Source organism: Brachionichthys hirsutus, chromosome 4, assembly GCF_040956055.1.
Source record: "Brachionichthys hirsutus isolate HB-005 chromosome 4, CSIRO-AGI_Bhir_v1, whole genome shotgun sequence".
Classification (NCBI taxonomy): Eukaryota; Metazoa; Chordata; class Actinopteri; order Lophiiformes; family Brachionichthyidae; genus Brachionichthys; species Brachionichthys hirsutus.
In genome coordinates, this window is record NC_090900.1 from 12298231 (window position 1) to 12317270 (window position 19040).

General features: G+C 44.2%; 1 protein-coding gene across 1 annotated transcript in view; it reads left to right on the plus strand.

The window, feature by feature from the left end:
* The window catches only part of zdhhc8b (zinc finger DHHC-type palmitoyltransferase 8b), a 39482-nt gene extending 22631 nt beyond the window's left edge, over positions 1 to 16851 (plus strand). Inside the window, exons 2-11 of the mRNA XM_068760976.1 lie at positions 7761 to 7882; positions 10662 to 10819; positions 11850 to 12022; positions 12165 to 12267; positions 12605 to 12696; positions 13660 to 13792; positions 14265 to 14370; positions 15027 to 15133; positions 15304 to 16367; positions 16719 to 16851. Coding sequence (XP_068617077.1) covers positions 7761 to 7882; positions 10662 to 10819; positions 11850 to 12022; positions 12165 to 12267; positions 12605 to 12696; positions 13660 to 13792; positions 14265 to 14370; positions 15027 to 15133; positions 15304 to 16367; positions 16719 to 16851 — 2191 coding nt within the window. The remainder of the gene's footprint in view (positions 1 to 7760; positions 7883 to 10661; positions 10820 to 11849; positions 12023 to 12164; positions 12268 to 12604; positions 12697 to 13659; positions 13793 to 14264; positions 14371 to 15026; positions 15134 to 15303; positions 16368 to 16718) is intronic.
* Positions 16852 to 19040: the final 2189 nt, after the last annotated feature.

Genomic DNA, 19040 nt, shown 5'->3' on the forward strand with positions numbered 1-19040 from the left:
GAAGGTGGGTGAGTGTGTACTGTAAATACCGCCAGGAGCTAGGAGATCCACCAGCAACCACCAACGCCACCATCGGAGAGGAACAGCATGACATGGCTGGATTCACTGCTGCCTCAGTATTGCGGGTTCAAGTTAAAGCTCTGTTCTTCTTCTTTTTCCTCTTTCGTCTTCCGTCAGGCGTCGCCACAGCAAATCAACATTCTAGTCGATTGCATGTTTAATTCTGGCAAAGTTTTACGCCGGATGCCATTCCTGTCGCAAGCCTCTGCATTTATCCGGGCTTGGGACGGGCTCAAGGGAGACGCTACCCGTGCTACCGCTGCTCTGCTCTGCTATCCTGATGAAATGCCCCCAAATCTCAGCATAGAGTTTGCTTTGTGTGTGCGTGTGTGTGTGTGAGTGTGTGTGGCTTTCCAGTCCCAGTTGACTTCCTGCAGGAAGTGAGAAGAGAATTGGCGTGACCTCACCGGTGTGGATGGGGGGCAGCTTGCAGTGGGCGTTGGCAGATAAATGGCCATCGGAGAGAGCAGGTCGGGGCAGGGCGCTCGCTGGCAGCGGCTTGTTGTGCGATTAAGGCTTGGACGTTGAGGTCAACAGCATGTCTTGCCTTTTAACGCGCAGTGCTGTGTTTATTTGACTTTTACGATGTGCCTCCAAGAGTAAATGCGTCTGTGCATGTCGACCATCTGCTGTATTTCTGGAGGACCTCCTCGGGTTTCAGCTCCGCTCCTCTTATCGTTCTCCTTCTTAGAACTGCTGAGCCTTCAGAGACTCGCTGGCAGACGACATTTGTCGTCGTTGTCCGTTGCTTCGGCTGAGGATAAATCTGCCTGACCTCTGTCGGCTGGACAGGAGGGAGAAGCCATGCGAATGTAAAACGTGAACTGATCACTTAAAAAAAAAAAAAAAAAAAGCACCATTGCAGTTCCAATGTGAAAACGCCAAAGTGTTCCTGACTAGTGTGCAATTAATATACAACCAATGAAAACAGGCTCTGAAACGGACAGAACGCCTCTTTGAGTCGTAATTCTCGAACCTCCTGACAGCGGCCAGACGAGCAGGCCGCCGTGGTCGGCGCTTAGAGCGAGAGCGGCGAGGAATGTCACACAAGGCAAGTCGACCTCTGCAGGATTCAACTTCCTGTCCATACGTGCCTAGAGACGAACTGACCAGCCTTGGCGACCGTCTGAAGCAATGGACGTCTGTGTTAACCGAACCCACCCTCTCATCCAGCCTGGCTTAACACGCACATGGAGAGTTAACAGTTGCGCTGGCTGAACTGCCCTCGCCCCTCTGGTCCAAATACCCCCAGATATTTATTGTACTTTTCCAGCTAAGCCCCATTTATTCCAGCCGACCCATGTACTGGGTTCCAGTTTCCCACGGGGAGTCCAGAACGACAGGCAGTGCATGTGTCATCACCCCCCCGGGGAGATTACACCACAAACCAGCACACATAACACACGGTTTATGAACGCTCGCATGTGGTTGTGCTCGTTGGGCCGGTTTTATGGGCACATGTCAATGCAAAGTGTTGGTTTTTTTACATTTGTTTTTATTGGATTATGGGAGCAGATGTTGTTTTGTTGCGGGTTTACTGAAATGTGAGGACAGAGGGAGAGATGAGAACTCTAGCTCATCCTTAATGGGGGGGGGGGGGGGGGGCAAAATTAGCAAAGTGAAAAACACTAACTAACACACATTCCACTCCCAAATGTTTTATCACCAAGATCACAAATGTGACATAAAGAAAACTCGCCCATATTAAGAGGAAGCTCCTCAGGGAATATGAATGACATTGCGTAAACCCCAATCAGATTACTGTGGTGAATGTATACTTCATCCATTGTGCATCTTTTAAACGCTGTTTTATATTTCAATCCTCTTTTTCTTGTATGTGATGTGCCAGCTCTGAGCTGTAAATGTGTGCTTGGAATGAAGCAGTTTATTTGAACACAGGTCTCATGGGTACCAGGCAGAGTTTGGAATAGTTGCTGCTCACTGGGATTATTTATAGTTGGGATATAATTTAAGTGCTTAGACAGCATTTGTGGCTGAGGGGAAAGAGAAGTGTTTTTAGTCACACAATAGTTTTCCCGCTTGTTTCTGTCTGCCAACAGTAATAGCAGATTTATAAATATATAAAGACTAAAAGACAGCTTTTGGGCCTCTTATGCAGTTATGAATATGCAAATGAAATTTAGACTGGCTGAAATGCAGGTTAAACACAGAGTATCTGGAGTCCTTCCGCTGCTCTGACTTGTAAAGGAGACAACGTTTCCTGAGGCTGTCTCCTCGCTCCAAAAACAAACCTCAAATGGGATGGGTTTTTTTTTGTGTGTTTCTTTTTCAGTCTCTAAAATGTGGATTCTGTTGCAAGTCTGATCATGAATAATAAAAAGTCGCCAAACTTGAGATCAAACATAACATTTTACTGTTTTGGTTTGACACTAGAAGAGGGAATATTTTTGCATTTGAATTGCATTTTTGCAAATTCCACCGCAGATGTGTTTCACTGAAGTTAGAAATATTTAAATTGTGCCTGTTCACTGCAGACATGTGTACACAAAGTTTTGTGGACCCACTGTGTGAAACCATTTTTGAGTCACGCCCACATCTGAGATGAATCCAATCAGAGGATGACCCAACATTCAACGGCCGAAACAAAAACATGAATACAGAAAATCCCTAAATTGCAAAAAAGTACTTCTTCAGTGCTTGTTTGTTGCTTGTGGGAATGGTAGAGAAAACAATCTAAAACAGTTGATCCAGAAATGTATCCAGACAAAAAGATGGAAGTCATTCAATGATCGCCCAGCTCACTTCACTGAGGAATGGGTCAAATGATGAGAACAAATTTCACAGCATTGTGCTCTATGAAGTTGTCTGACTTTGTGCGAGAAGGAAATGTTTTGCCGAACCCTTCACCCGCTATCCTCAGGTGTTTGGAGTCAAACTCTAATTGGGAACTGGGATGTGTTTCTTTCCCTGTAGAATCTAATCTTCAATGAGTAACCTAGTCCCTCCCCTGTTCCCTGTCTAAAACGAGACATATCCAATAATAATCTGTTAAGTAACAGCAAGTGCAAAAGCAGGAAGAGCAACGCCCCCTCTGGTTGGGAGTTTGGTTACAGGCAATTTAAACCATTGCGTTTCCATGTTGGATAGAAGATCAGGCGATCAACAGGAGAATCTGAAGCAAACTGATTGATTGTGTTTAAATTAATGGCTTTTAGCCCAGCTGATTGATATGAATGCTGCTGAGCTGCTTTTAACCCCCGAATCTCATCCATATCATCCATATCCGTCCATTCAGGCTGGCAAATGGAGAACATGTTTGACTTCACGTGAGGCTAATAAAAGTACCAGCCATCAGAAGGATTGACCCAGTTGTATAGTTGTTCAGAACCTCCTAAGCTCCTCCCAGAACTCCTAGAAGAACAGATGAGCTCAAACACAAAGGCAGGACTGTGTTGTTTTTCTGCCGTGACTTAAAAGCATGCAAATGAAGCACAGGAAGTTTTGAGTATCCAAATCGCTGTGAGGTGTGCGATCAGCATGTAGTCCATCTTCTAGTAGATGTGACTGATCACTGGCCAATATAAAGCTGCCACTGTGCCGGTTGATCCCACCACCGTAAACACAAATACTTCATCAACCATCTAATTACTTTAGAGTAGCCGCAGAGCATTTTCTGCCCTCTATAGGTTTTCCACAGGAGTATTAGAGGCTGCATTTCAGGTCCCAGCCTGTTTTTTTAGTGGGGCTGGCATTCGTCTGAGTTTTATTCTCCAAAGACAAGCTGGGCAGTCATCAGTGAGTCAGGGTCTTATACCCAACCGGAGACAGCGCTGCTGCAGCAGTGACTGAGAGGGCTATCGCATAACCTCATCTAAGAGTCTGATTTATAATCCATAAACTGACGCTGGACGGAGCCAAGTGTCTGTCTGAGTGTATTTTATGGTTTCACTGTGTCTCGGGCTGGATATCGGCTGCAGGATCACCGCTGTCCACGAGTGAGACGAGTCGTCCACATAAAGCTGAGGCTCACGTTAAAGTTGTTGGTCACGTAGCCGAAACGATGAGCTGAATGAATCCCATTGCCTGCGGAGTGAATAGTAGTTTGTGAGGAAACTTCTAATTATGTCAAACACCAGTTAAAGCGCCGACGTAGCACTGGGTTGGCTCAGCTCTGCAGGTAAAAGGGTGTTGTTGTTTTTTAAAGGCGTTTGTCTGTTTGTTTGTGTTATAGCTTGAGGCGAGGCCTGCGCTTCTCCCAGCATTAACATCTCCTGTCCCCCAGATCCTCCTGCAATCAGCTCATTCCGGTCACCTGCACTCCCATGCTCACCTGCAGCTAATCGGTCATCAGCCCTGACTCTACATATACTCAGCTCAGACAACACGTCCTTGCCGGATTGTCATGATTTGCGCCGTCATTTCCGGCGCTGTATCCCGATCCTGACTCCTGCCCTGCCTGTTTTCGATGTCGCCTGTTTGACGGCCCCTTCGGATCCGTCTGCCTGCATGTCTTGGTTACCTGGTTTTTGACCCTTGCATGATTTCTGGAACTCTCCATTTGCCTGCTGCTTTTCTGGTTTGTCTCCTGGTTTGGACTGACTACACCCGGTTTTTGACAATAAAGCTTAGTTATTGGGTTTCCCCTCTTCTTACCTGCCTTGGTCCGTGACAGTTTTTCTGTTTGTTAGCAGGATAATGGAAAAAACTGCTGGATGGATCTTAATGAATCAAAAATATGAAGATGGGTCTTTGTCAAACTTAGATCCCATTAAATTGTGAGAGCGATCCGGATATCTGTCTGGAAAAGGAGGCTTTTTCAAAAGATTCTACCTTGTGAAATATGCATTCGATTCAGTCACCAAACATCCCAGTAATAAAGAGGTCCGATATGCACTATCATGAAAAATGTATTCTGGATCTGATCTAGAATAAGGTCAGGAAAAAATATTAAATTTTAACATTGAAAACTCCATTTATGGATTCAAAAATCAGTTAAAAATACACATCAATTCACTTTTACTTCTCATGGTTGGTGTATAAAGATACCAAGAACCATTTAGAACCTTTTCATGATGATCCAGATCACCATGTGGACGGTGTAGATCCAATTAGAAGGGGAATGAGCTGCTCGGTGGAGGTCTGCGCTCTCCGAGTGCTTTTCTAGTTTTATATTGTTTTACGTTATACAACTCAAACACTTGTAATGTATCCATGTGTGTATTCTAACAGCCTCTTCTGAGTAGTATTATATTGTGCTTGAATCACACATCATGGTAAGTCAGGGCCCGTTGTTCACAAGACACGGTGAGTCATACGTTAATACGTGAAGTTGCAATGCATGACGTGACCGCTGATGTGTGGAGGCTGTTACTGACAGCCTGAGGATTATTCCTCCTCACCCCCTCACTTTTACCTCCATCTTTTCCTTATTTCAGGCAGGACATAAAATGTGATTTTAATTTCTGTTCATCATCAGCATGAATGTTATCTTTAACCATCCGTTTAGAGTGCTGGGCATGTTTCCGAGGCTTTTGTGTTGATGTTTTCAGGGCTGATGGTGCCCGCTTTGTCACCTTTCCAGCTCCTGCTTACAGGCATTGTAATTACCGCCGAGAATCCAGGCCTTTATTTCCTATTCGGCTACACTCAGGACATTAAAAGTGGCCACCAAGCTCATGACATTACTGTACTTCAGAATGAACGGTTTGGCACCCTGGTAGAAGTATCATGGTTACACAAGCACTAAACGTGGCTTGTAAACAGTCGATAAGTGATCCGTGCTTATGTGTTACTCCTCCACAATTGACCAATGTCTATAGCCTTAATCAGGCTTTTCCCCAGTCACGTTTTCCTCCCACACCGCGCCAGGCGTCTAACACGGTGCCTGTCAGCAGCATTTTCTCCTTCGCTCTGTCTCAGCTGGAGCAAAACGTGGGTTAAAATAAATAAATAAATACGTCAACCTTTGAGAGTGATTACATTTGGGATTTGGTTGGATGATACCGCATGCTTTCTTTGATCAGTTATGAAGTGTTTGTACCTCGCCTAGTTGCTGTCAAAGCTGTGATGGCGCAGCATAGTACGACTCGGTGCAGTCCCCTGCATAATCCTCATCAGTATTGCTGAAATGTACTCTGAAGTTATCCTGTTAAAGTAAATATTTGCTACGAAATATGCCGATGCAATGGCTCCGAAACTTTAATTACCAGTCAATGTGAGGGAGATTGTTTCCTTATTTTATCTAAGGCACCTGAGATAAAAGGTGCCTTAGATCTTATCTATCATATAGAGTATTTGTTTTTTGTTGACATTCTTTTACAACCATTCATGAGCTTGAGCATATACATCCGTCGTATGCCTTTTTCTCCGCACATATTTTTATACTTTTTTACAACTCTAGCCATTGTTAATAATGTAAGGCCTGTTTTTTATAAATTGTACATGTATAGCAGAATGATGGATTATATTATCTGTGCTCTGAGGAGGGTTAAATTCATTTCCTGGGCTTATCAGAAGTTTTATTTCATATTTTATTGGTATTACGTTATACTGACTGCTCTGGTTCTTAATCGAGGAACACTGAGGGGAACTCACAATAATGAGTGAAGCTGTAGACTTCAGTTAACACAGCAGTACTTTTGATAATACTCCTTAAAGCAGGTAAATATTGTATTGGATATATTATTAATGTGCCATCTATAAAGCCACACCTCTGAGTAATTCAGTAAAAGATGATTGGCAGAGCAGGACAGGAGATATGATCAAAGATCTTTGGGCCAAAGTTCCGTGAAATTGACTCTCTGGTATCCAAATCAGCAGCGGAATCACGTCTGAATGTAAAAGTGCATGTATCAGTGCAAGTATAGGTATCGATGCATTCGTCGTGATGCCGGAAATTGTAAGCGAGGGCCTCTATTTGAAAAACATTCCACCTTCAGTTCTTCATTAATTCGTTAATTCTCATAACGTCTCTGACCTGCAGGATCTTTGAAGCATGTCTGCCCATCGGCATTCACAAATATTCATTCTGGCAGTGTTTCATCCCTCGATGGACCACAGATCAGTGCTCTTGAATGATGGCGCCCTGGGAAACACACGTCGCCTTGACATTTGAGTTCAGGGGATCGAGCTGGTGTGAGTGTGTGTCTCCACAGTTTAATATTTCACAGCACCGACTGAGTTATGTTTGCAGGCGGCTGAGAAGCTCCATCATCCTGATGCAAATTGCTGGGGAAATTTAGGGGAGGTCGATAACCTGTGGTATCAAATTACAAGCACAGCAGCGAGATAAACCAGTGATAAAATGTGATGAAAAATACCCCACAGTCAGAGTTACCCGTGGTTCAGGGGGATACTTTTAATCAATAAAATACAACATTTATCGAGACAGCACTGACGAGCACAAACATCCTCCAACTATGTCACTGCAGCTAAAAACAGTCCCATGGCAGACCCTCATAATGGGATTAGTGATCATGAAAACCTACCACAATAATATGGAATTGTATTGATATCCTATTAGTTTAATAGATATTATAAGAATAAAATGTCACTCATTTATTTTCCAAAGAATTACAGGACTGTTTATTTGAGCTGGCTGAAGGTCTGTCATCTGCAGCTGCTCTGTTCATTACTTATAACCGTGTATAATCAGAATATGTAAATATGCTGGAGATTAACGTGTTTAAACGCCACCGAACAGACAGGAAGCCTCCTCATCTCTGACTTTGTGTCTCTAGGTGTCCCTGGTTGACAAAGGTTATCTCTGCTGCTGTGCCTCTCTACAATGGCCTGGTCTTCATTTTCGTCTTGGCCAACTTCAGCATGGCAACCTTCATGGACCCTGGTGTCTACCCCAGAGGTTTGTATGCAGAACTGTAGGGGGAAGTCAGTGATAACCATCTAACATCTAAAAATAGTAATATAATTTACTTATAAAGGAGGCTTTTTTTTATTTTTATCACGACTTCTAAAATATGCGTTCAATTCACTCACCAACAAATCACAGTCATAAAGCAGTCCGATATAAACTATCATGTAAAATGTCTTCTGGATCTGATCCAGAATGAGGTCACGAAAAAAATATTACATTTTAACATTAAAGACTCCATTTATGTTAAAAATACACATCAATCCGATTCACCTTTACTTGTCATGGTTGGTGTATAAAGATACCAAGAACCATTTAGAACCTTTTCATGATGATCCAGATCACCATGTGGACGGTCTAGATCCAATAACGAGGGGAATGAGCTGCTTGGCGGAGGTCTGCGCTCTGAGTGCACCAGCCTGCTACCAGTTTTATGACACCAGTATTTGCATGTTCAAGTCCAAATGTTCTGCCTGACAGATTTCGGAGGAAGTTACATGAGGCTTCCGATTGCAGGTTTTACTGAGTGCCTCTATGCTGCTTGGCCCCGTCAGACAAACTACGCCGACTGCAGGCTTTCCTGTCCTCCCCATCCGGGTTCAGTAATGATGATTGAACTCATCTCCAGGGATGTTTAGTAATGCACCTGTCTTCAGGAAGAGCTTTCTGTGTTCATAAAAGGCTGATAATCATTAAGTTGTTTAAAGTACAGGTGATCTGGCTCCTCAGATGTGACTCTGGCCTTCTGCTACCATCATCCTGATGTTTTATGACATCTGAGATACACCGTAATTCATTCACTGTAAATATTCAGTAATGAATTGACAGCTCCACTGTAAAATACTGTGTTTTTGCCGTTTCTGATTGTTTTTTTTATAATTATAGCAAATTGCTAGGTATAAATATACAGTTTGTTACTTTATTCTAATAAATTTACAGCGATATAATGCTCACTGTTCCGTTTATTTGACAATTTTCTGTATATTCACACAATCCTACCGGAATTTGAATCTGTGGTACACATCCTGTGTGATTCTTAAGCAGTAAGCTTAAGCTGTAATACTGCTCAGAAGTATTAAATGGACTTTACCACAGTAAAAACCACCGCAGCCCTTCAGTGGGCCGCTACCACTCATCTACACGTCTGCCTGGTCCTTTCTGTAACGTAGACTTTTTTTAATCCAAGTCCTGATGCTTAAAATACATTTGCCAAAAGATTAAATATTACATGTGAAATCTACATTAAAGTATAGCTTAGCGCACAAATTCTCATTCTTTATTTTGATGATAGTGGCATCTTCTGGTATTTACCTCTAATGTGTAGAGTAAAGGTACAACATTCAAATATTTTTTTAATATGTTTTTTTCTTGCATCTATAAATTATGATTTAACTCATAATATATCTCTTTTTAAAGTACTAGAGCTTTTTTTTAAAATCAGAATATTATGGCTTTATTCACATATGTTCTCCAATTTCTTCTGATTTCTGTGTTTTACTTCTCAATGTTCCCAAATACTCCGTCAAACTGCTCTCCCCTCGTGGCCGCCTCTAAATACTGCTCATTTAATGCTTTGAACGCAGAACACTTGAGCTGCATTTTACAATTACAGGACAATATCAATTCATGTGCATTCTTTCAAAGCTTTTATAGCCTTGCTATTGAGTGTATTCTTCAGTGGGACACAAATAGTGTTTGCTATTAATAGTGATTCATACTGCGATGGTGTCAGCGTGTTAAAAACTGAGCTTTTGCACCATCACTTCCCTGGCATATGATTCACTCATAAACACACATTATGTACTATATACATACATATAACCAGGTATTCCTCAGAATATCGTTAACATTTCACCTGACATTTTATCAGGGCTGCTGTCAGCAGTTTAGCTTCAATTCAACCGAAACGTCAGGATTATGCCTCAAAAGCACTTAATAAAGAGAAAGTTTGCACATGCATATACTAGAGACTTTGACTATATCAGTGCAGTGCTAAAAACAAACATGACCGATAGTCATTACTCATGCAAAAACAAGATAACAGTTTCAGTGATAGTAGAAGATAACACTAGAGACTGGTAACGACTGAACCGCATGCTTAAATGTACGCTGTCTGTGGATTGTTTGTTAGCTTGACAGGTTTACCTTTAAAAAGACTGGAAGGCCGTGACAGAACAGTTTGTTCCCTCTTAGCTGTCTTTTCCCTGCTGTTCTTTGCTGCGTTCAGCTTCCTGCGTGTCCCTGCAGTTATTGCTTTGTAAAATAATTCTCTCAGGTTGGAGCTTTGTGTCGATCACGTCAATGTTCCCTTTTATCAGCTGAGAGACAGTTTATTTTAAGCTCTCAGTCGCAGCAACCAGAATAAAGCTCCCTGTGAGCGTCTGATGGAAATGCCACTGGGACCTTCATACATTACCGTCGTTTGGAGCCTTAGGGGTGACATTTCGGTCCAACGATCCCGACTCTGGCAGGTTTGGAGCTTTAATTCCCATGAGAAGACTTCCATCTTGGTGATTTATGGGATCTTAAAATGACTGACGCCTCGCATGCTTGTTTAGCAGTTTTAATGTTGAGCAGGATGAATAAGCGACGTTTATAAAATGCTCATTGCCCTGATGGTTCTCTCTGCAGCAGCAGGGCTGAGCTTCGTTTACGATGCTCGCTGTCATCCCTAAACCATCTTTCTGTTTGTGGTTGATTGTCACACAACACCATGTGCATCTGAGTCCTGTTAATGTGTGTGTGTGTGTGTCCGCGTGTTTCCCGGCAGCGGATGAGGATGAGGACAAGGATGATGATTTCCGAGCACCGCTCTACAAGAACGTGGAGATCAAGGGCATTCAGGTCCGGATGAAGTGGTGCGCCACCTGCCACTTCTACAGGCCGCCTCGATGCTCGCACTGCAGCGTGTGTGACAACTGTGTGGAGGTGTGTGTATTCGTGTGTGTGTGTGTGTGCATACAAACGTTCAATCATAAAAACGTTTCTTTTTTTCTGTTTTTACCTCCGCCAAGGAGGTTATGTTTTTTTGCCGGCGCTTATCTGTCTGTTTGCAACATAACTCAAAACCACTACAGACGGCTGTTCGTGGAATTTTCAGGTAATGTTGGGAATGTTACCAGGAACAGATGATTACATTCTGGTGATGATCCAGAAGAGATCCTGGATTCTGGATCAATTTGAAATTTTCCTTAACATTGCAGTCAATGTGTTCCTCAATATCTCGGTTGATTATTGACCGATGTTTCTGGAATTTGACAGTCGTGTAAGGTGGGGACCTCTATCTCACCACCGAATTTCATCCAGGCGGAGGAGGAGGAGGGTTCAAGCCATGCATCCCGTCTGCCATCACGGGCAATGTCAGATCTCTCCCAAATAAGATGGAAGAGCTAAAGGCACTAACTTGGATGCAGACCGAGTACCAAGCGTGTAATCTCATGTGTTTTACTGAGACATGGCTGAACAAACTTCCTCCAGACGCCGTCGTTACTCTGAATGGCTTTTCCCTGGTGAGGGCGAACAAGAAAGTTGCAGAGGGCAGTCAGAGGAGAGATGGGGGGAATTGGCATGTTTGAAAACGAGATGGAGCAGCACGAATCAACAAACAATCCATTTACCATCATGATGTTTTTATATACATGATGATATATATGATGTTTTTATGTAGCCATACTATACACAGAGTGAAGAATTACTCAGGCTGCGTACCTGCATCTTGTCTTCTTGTGTTTGTCGCCGAGCGAGAGACTGATTCAAAGTTTCACGATGATCTGTTGCAACTTGTTTTCCATCAAAATATATGTTGTTCTTTTATTTGTCATGCTTATTTTCCTTTTTGTGCATTTCTAGAGCACAGATGTGGTAAATGTGTTGCCCAGATTTACTGTGATACATATATTTTACCTGATGAATACAGTGAGTAGACGTTAGCGTGGTAACTCCTCCTCTCCCCCCGTAGGACTTCGACCATCACTGTCCCTGGGTCAACAACTGCATTGGACGGAGGAACTACAGATACTTCTTCCTCTTCCTGCTGTCGTTGAGTATCCACATGGTGGGAGTTTTCTCCTTCAGCCTCATCTTCGTCCTCCACCACCGAGAGAGGCTGGGAGCGCTGCACACCACCGTCACGTATCCTTTCACCAACAAGCTTCTTTCTTTATAGCAGCTAAAGTGGGTGGCAGTGAGGCGTCAGCTTACAGCCAATATGACGGTGCTGTTGTTGTTATTGTTGTTGTTGTTGTTGTTGTTGGCCTTGACCGTTTGGGCCCAGTCTGGTTGTGATGTGTATCACGGGGCTTTTCTTTCTTCCGGTCCTGGGACTCACAGGATTCCACATGGTGCTCGTAGCTCGAGGTCGAACCACCAATGAACAGGTGAAGAGACACGACCGCAGGAACTTTAATGGAGGTCAGCAGAGCTGCTTTACACGCACAGATCCAGTTGATGCCTGGAGCAGCCTGACTGTTGGCACCCGGGCTCGCTTCAGGGTATCTCTGGAACAGTCGGCGAATTCCCACAACAAACCTCGGAGTATTACTGGAAAATGAATACAGTCTAGAGATCGTCCATGTTTTTATTTTAATGTCCTTAGTAAGATCCCACAAATTCAGGAATAGTAGCAGCAGGGCTTTCATTCTGTGTGCAGTAATCATGTGTCACTGCCCTCTGCATCCTCTACTGCCACATCTAACACGGCGTCGTGCTCCTCAGGTGACGGGGAAGTTTCGTGGAGGAGTCAATCCCTTCACCAAGGGTTGCTGTGGCAACGTGAAGTACGTGTTATGCAGCCCCCTGGCACCGAGGTAAGATGCTTTATCATGCTGCGCGCATGTTGTGTGTCACAAAAGGGTTTTACATGTTTTTATATTCAGCACACATCCTGATTATCAGTAGTACTGTGTGTATACTGGGGTTGTAGCGCATCCAGGACATGGACATGTGACTGCATCATAGCAGGCGTGTGTGTGCGCATGTGCACGTGTGTGGAGGTGTGTGTGTGTGTGTGGGAGCGTTTAACTCTGAAAGCAAATGGCTGAGAGAATTCAATCACTCTATTGAGCAACAGTTAACAGAGTGCAGAGTGAGTCACACACACACGCACACACACACACACACACACACACACACACACACACACACACCTGAGAGCCAGAGAAGGGTTTTTACAAACCTTTAGGGACAAATCTCATTCCATGGACATGAACAGCGTGACAGCAGAGAGTTAGCAGCAGGTGAAATGATGTGTTCCAAGCATCTGCCAGTAAGCTCTTTCATAATCCCTGATGAAAGGTTCTATGATTGACTGAACCATCGACTCAAAGCATGCTGGGCCCGACTGCTACTGAATGAACTGTCGTAAGAGTAACAGTCATTTCCTGCAAACGGCATGAAGGGGTGGATTACTTGGAATATGTTGAAACTGCCCAGACGTCATGTCTCAGACATGTTTTACTGCCCAATTCTCTTTTTTATTATTCTTATTAGTACCCCCCCCCCCCCCCCCCCCCCCCATAAGACTCGCATAAATGCTGTTTTTACGTCTCTCCGTCCCTTATAACAGATTTGATAGACATTATTGTCGACCATCAGATCAAATGTAGTTTTTCCAGTTGCAAAGGCATCTCCGTCCTTGAACACAAACGTCTTAGTTCTGTCTGGGAGTTTGAACTATCTGGTTTTTTGACTACGCAATGTGTAATGTGCATGTTTCATGTTTCAGTAGCTGTTGTGTGATGAACATAAAGTCTGAAGCTGTTTGTCTGCAGGTACATTGTGGACCCTAGGAAAAAACCCAGTGTCAAAATTCACCCCCCATTCATCAAACCTGACCTGTCAGACAGGCAGGTCACCATCAAGGTCAGCGACAATGGCATCCACAGCACCATCATCAGCTCTAAGGTGAGTTGTTCACGGTGTTTTCCATTTGATTGGTGGTGTAACCATCTTCGTGTTTCCTGTTTCTGGTTGTTGCATCTTCACATTTGAGCCTGCCTGCAGTAGCAGTTATTTCTGTATCTGTAGTAAATATGCTCATCTCACCCAAAGTTGAATAACATGTAAGGTGCAAGAAGAGCATCCTATTCCCTGTAAGTAGTGCTCTGGATTCAGCCAGTCAGTTCTTTGATGCTCTCGTTCAGCATTCTGACAGCAGTTTAATGACATTTGGGAGAAAATAGGAAATAAATATTGCATTGCAGGTAACCATTTCTGCTGCATCGGTTTCAACCACAATTAAATTGAAGACTGAGTAGAGGAGCTACCTGTGAAGTGTTGTCACTTTCAAGCACCAATAGAGGCTCCTCTCTTTTCTTCATTTGCTTTCCCTCCATCTGTTCTGGATGCTTTCACGGCCCGGCTCTCCTCTCTGTAGTCAAAAAACAGCCTTGACGCCCTAGATGATAAAGAAACCCAGCCGCCACTGCCACCCAAAGCTGATCGGTACAACCAGCCGAAAGGCCAGCTGACCTCCAGTGAAGGTAAGATAAATCATCATCACCGGTCCCTTTTCTCTTTCCCTTCAGGCAGCAACAGCAACCATCAAACATTTTTACGTTGGGACAGAGAATAGGTATGATTTGTGGTGAGATTTGTGCAAGAGAGCTCCTGATCGAAGGAACATGAGATGAATGTGATCTGGAATCAGGACTGCATTCACAAGTCATCCGTGTAAACTGCTGGTGGTTTCAGAGCTGACCCTGTTGACGAGTGGTAATCTGTGCTTCGTGCTGTTTTATGCCATTATTTGAAGTGTCAGTCAAATAGTTTGGTTTCATGGTGCATTATGCTAGGGAGTGAACACTTCCTCCTCTTCCATGGAGCGCCACCACTTCCTGGTGGTCCTTCAGAGCACTGCAGTTAGTTTAAGACCATCGCTTTGGAATTCATCATTCAGACACCACCTACGTGCCAGAATGCTGAAACCGCTATTTGCTCAGGGTTATCAAGGATGAGGCAGATTATCAAGGGTTGCAGGACTCAAAATGTGTGATAGAGTGGGATTGAACCATACGACAAGAAATCGGTCCCTTCTGCCTGTTTATTCTGAAAGCAGAATTCATGTTCCACAAATAACTTTCAGACTATAATTTCTATCATCTCTGCATTGTTAAGTCTGGTCTTCTGTGCGTTGTAGAGGGTTCCCTTTCTGCTAAGGCCCACCCATCCACTCCATCCATGTACAAATTCAGGCCGTCCTTTGGCACGATGCCTAAAGTCCATTACCACGTGACTGGAGAGAAGGTAAGATTTCAACACTTGTGTCAGAGATAAAGTCTCCGGTTTGGTTCGTAGCTCCAATCAGTGCGGGGCTCATAGTCTGGGCGCAAGCTTCACAAGAAATGATCAAATGAAAAGATCTCGGTCATGTTTGCACAATAATTTGGCACGGCCTTCTGCTTCTTGCGCCGCAGATTGTCATGCCAGATGAGCGCAAGACCTCGGCCATCTTGGAAGAAGATGTCCGTAGCCATGACTACAAATCCGAGCCAAACCTGGACGTTCCGGAGTACAGCAATGCCCCCCTTCACCGAAGCTTCCAGTCCTCTCCCTTTCAGCTGGATTCCGACTCTATCAACTCACGCTCTCTCAGCTTGACGCAGGGCCACCGCCGGCCCGAGAAGGGCCGGCTCCCGGCCCTGCAGTTACAGACGGTCATTTCAGCTCCGTATAAGAGTATCTTCTCGCCCAACACGCTCTCAAACCGTAATGGCAGCCTGTCTTATGACAGTCTGCTCAACCCCAACATCTCCCCAGCCACTGCCAGCGAGTGCGTGTCCCATCGTGGTATGCCCTCCATGGGGTTCCACTCGCCCTACCTGCCCACCAAAGTGTGCCACATTCGGGAATCCGACATGCAGAGACACCAGGTCGCTCCCGCCTACAGTCCAGTGATACCACCCAGGGGAGTGGGAAGGCATTCGCCTCATGCAAGGGAGAGAGACCCATCCCCGGTGCGCTATGACAACCTCTCCCAGACCATCATGGCATCCATCCAGGAGCGAAAGGAAATGGAGGAGAAGGAGAAGCGGCTGCGCCATGGGCGCTCCCAGACCCATATCTATGTCCAGGACTCTGGACTGTTTGATGGAGGCTATGGCCTACCTCCCAATGCTTGCTACCCAGAAGGGCCTCGTGCCTCTGGCTCCAGGGGCCCAACACCCCCAGCATGTGGAGGATCCAGGGACAACGTAATGGGGGTCGGGGTGGTGAGCTATGGGCAACGAACCCCTGTGCTGCGTCATGCCGGCTCCACGCTGGGCCGTGTTGCTAGAACTTCCTCCACGTCTCTGCACACAGATCACAGCAGCACCAACAGCAGCCACAGCAAGCCCACTGCCCCCGAGGGTTCCTATCGTTCTCCGGCCCATCAGCCACACTCCCCTGCTGTGCCCCGATCCCCCTCCTACTCCCATCAGAAGCTCTCCTACGTCAGTGTCCATGAGAGGACAGACTCGCCTCATCTGGGGGGCCCAAGGTATGAACCCTACCGTTGCTCCCGTGGGACGGCATGACTCTGTTATTATTTTATTATTATTATGTATACTATGTGATAGTTATTGTCTGATGAGATTTCTGATTCATATGTTTGCCTCACAAATGTCAAATGACTCTTTTCTTTTTCTCTTGCATGCGTTTCATCTGCTTCTCTAACACTCTCAGGCCTTTTGCTTCACTAACAAGTACACGTTCAATTCATCATTCATGTTGTTATTTTGTTTCTGTTATGTGAAACCCTCCATACATCCAAACTGCATTCTGCCACAACCTTTTTTTTTTTTTTTTTTGCATTTAATATCTTTTTTCTTGTTCTTCTCTTTCCATTCAGAGAGGCCATGAAAGTTAATGGGCAGATGGACTGCCACCCCAGTGCCCAGGGCACCCCCATCAGCCCCAGTCGCCATAGTAATGTCAAAAAGGTGACAGGTGTAGGAGGCACCACATATGAGATCTCAGTGTGAGCAGGGACGCCACAACCACCAAGCTACAAAGACTCCCTCTCTTTCCCATTATGTTTGTGACATCTAGATAATGGCCAACCACGGCACACGGCACCCCGTTCTGGAGAAACCGACCAATCAGAGGGCTTGTCTAACCAATAACTGTTTGTTCTGAAAGGGTTGTGGTCAGCCAATACAGGCTTTGTGTGTGAGGACTGTCGCCTCAATAACCTCATCGTCTCCGTCACAGAAGTGGACCATTGGCCGGATTGTCAGCGTCGTTTCTTGTTATTGTTGTTTCTCAGCTGTGGTCATTAAGCCTAAATGCTGCACAGACTTTTGTTCAGCAGGAAGCGAAGGTTGCACAGAAACACTACGGGAGAATTAAGCCGGCCCACCTGACCCGTGAGAAGACGAAAGTCCTTTCCAAGTCGATCGCTTTCAAGAAGTCAAGGTGCTTCACATTAACTTACGCCGTTCATGCCACCTTCAGCAAGGAGCTGCACATCCATCTGCAACAACTACAGCTGCAGGCAACACAAGATAAGGGAGATAAGAAGCTGGGATAAGGGCTGTCCAGAGGGCAGGTCATTGTCTGTCACGCCTGGTGGTTACATTCCAAATTGAGAAAGACTTTACATTCAACTAAAAGGTAAAATTAACTTAAATTCCTAATTGTGAAAACAACATTTCTCAGGAATGATTGCAACCATCAGAGATGCTGACTGACATGAATTCATAGGGCTTCGGGTGTAGCTTAGCCTGCCTTGTTCGCTGCTCAGAGGTGGAGTCCACGGATTCTGTTGGTTTTAGTGAAGTCCAGTTTGATGAGTTCAACGCGACACCTGCTTGGCTGAAAACTCAGAATATCTCATCCCAATGGTTTTCACCAACGTCACAGACAGTCTGGTCACAATTTCACAAAACAAAAAAGTTAACTACATAAGTTATGTTTGTGTAATCATAGGATTTGAGACGTTTAATTAAACAAGACAATTAGATGTAGTGAGATAGCTGGTCACCCATTCATATTTTTGGTCATTTATTTTTTATCGTTTCCTTTTTATACATCAAAACTTTCAAGGACTATGTTTGATACATCTTTTTTTTATTATATACCAGCTAATTAAGCCTGGAATTACCGTAATGTTATATTTTAAGTGGATTTTTATGTTGATATATCATAAATTCAATAAATAAACGAGATTGTGATAATGGGTAAAATCCATCAGGTAAAGGATAACTTGTTCAACCCTTCTACAGTGAGAATATGTGTGTCTAAGACTTGAAATACTGAAGTCCCGGTCTTTGAGTAGTGAATAGGAAGTAGTCAGTACACAATCAAGGATTGGGCAAGCAATAGAAGCTGCCCTGAAGTCTCTGTGCCAAACGTAGTATACGCACCCCTTCATGTCTCAGAGATGGTAAACTACAGCGGCTGTCTGGTACAGCTCCAGTATTCTCCTCCACTCCGAGATCAAACAAAACTAGGATAGGCGCTCGGGCCTAAAAACACTTGTATTCATTTTTACCCATAAAAAGGAATTGGCAATATTTAACTGAAAGGTTTTCCTTTATACCCAGAGTATGAGAAAGTATCCCCACCCAGGGTAGGAAGAAAACTGAGAATTTACGTGGATGTAAACTGGTTCAGCGACATTTGCATAAAGAAAAAACAAACCATTGTTGCCTTTTCGAGAGGAATATTTAGTTTCATACACAATGAAATGCGTCTAGTTGAAATGGTTTGTGTTTTGTATGACGTGACAGTGGTAAGAAAGTTAGGATGGGTAATATTTAACAGGAAAAAAGGGTCAAAACACAATGTAATGCGTCATCTTGCTTACTTATGCAATTAGAATACCCTTAAAGGGTGTTTTTGACCTCACTGCTGGTACATTTATTTCTTTTCTGCAGCGATCGCAGTGTAAAGGCCAGTAGCTGTGGTGGTCCTGCTTTCTAACAAGGTTTGATGGGACTGGAACTCAGCATAGTTACAACCTGTATGCCAGACTGATCTACTTTTTGTGGTCTCACCCAGCTGCCTTAGAAGTAAGACAGGATACTCATTTAAAGTCGCACGTCTCTCGGTCAGTGTTTAGGGCTATCCATTCGGTCAAAGTTTGACATCGGAACAGCTAAATGAAACATTTTAAAACATCTGAATAGATTGTTAGCTACTGAGTTGCCTGAAAATACTCCAGTCTATC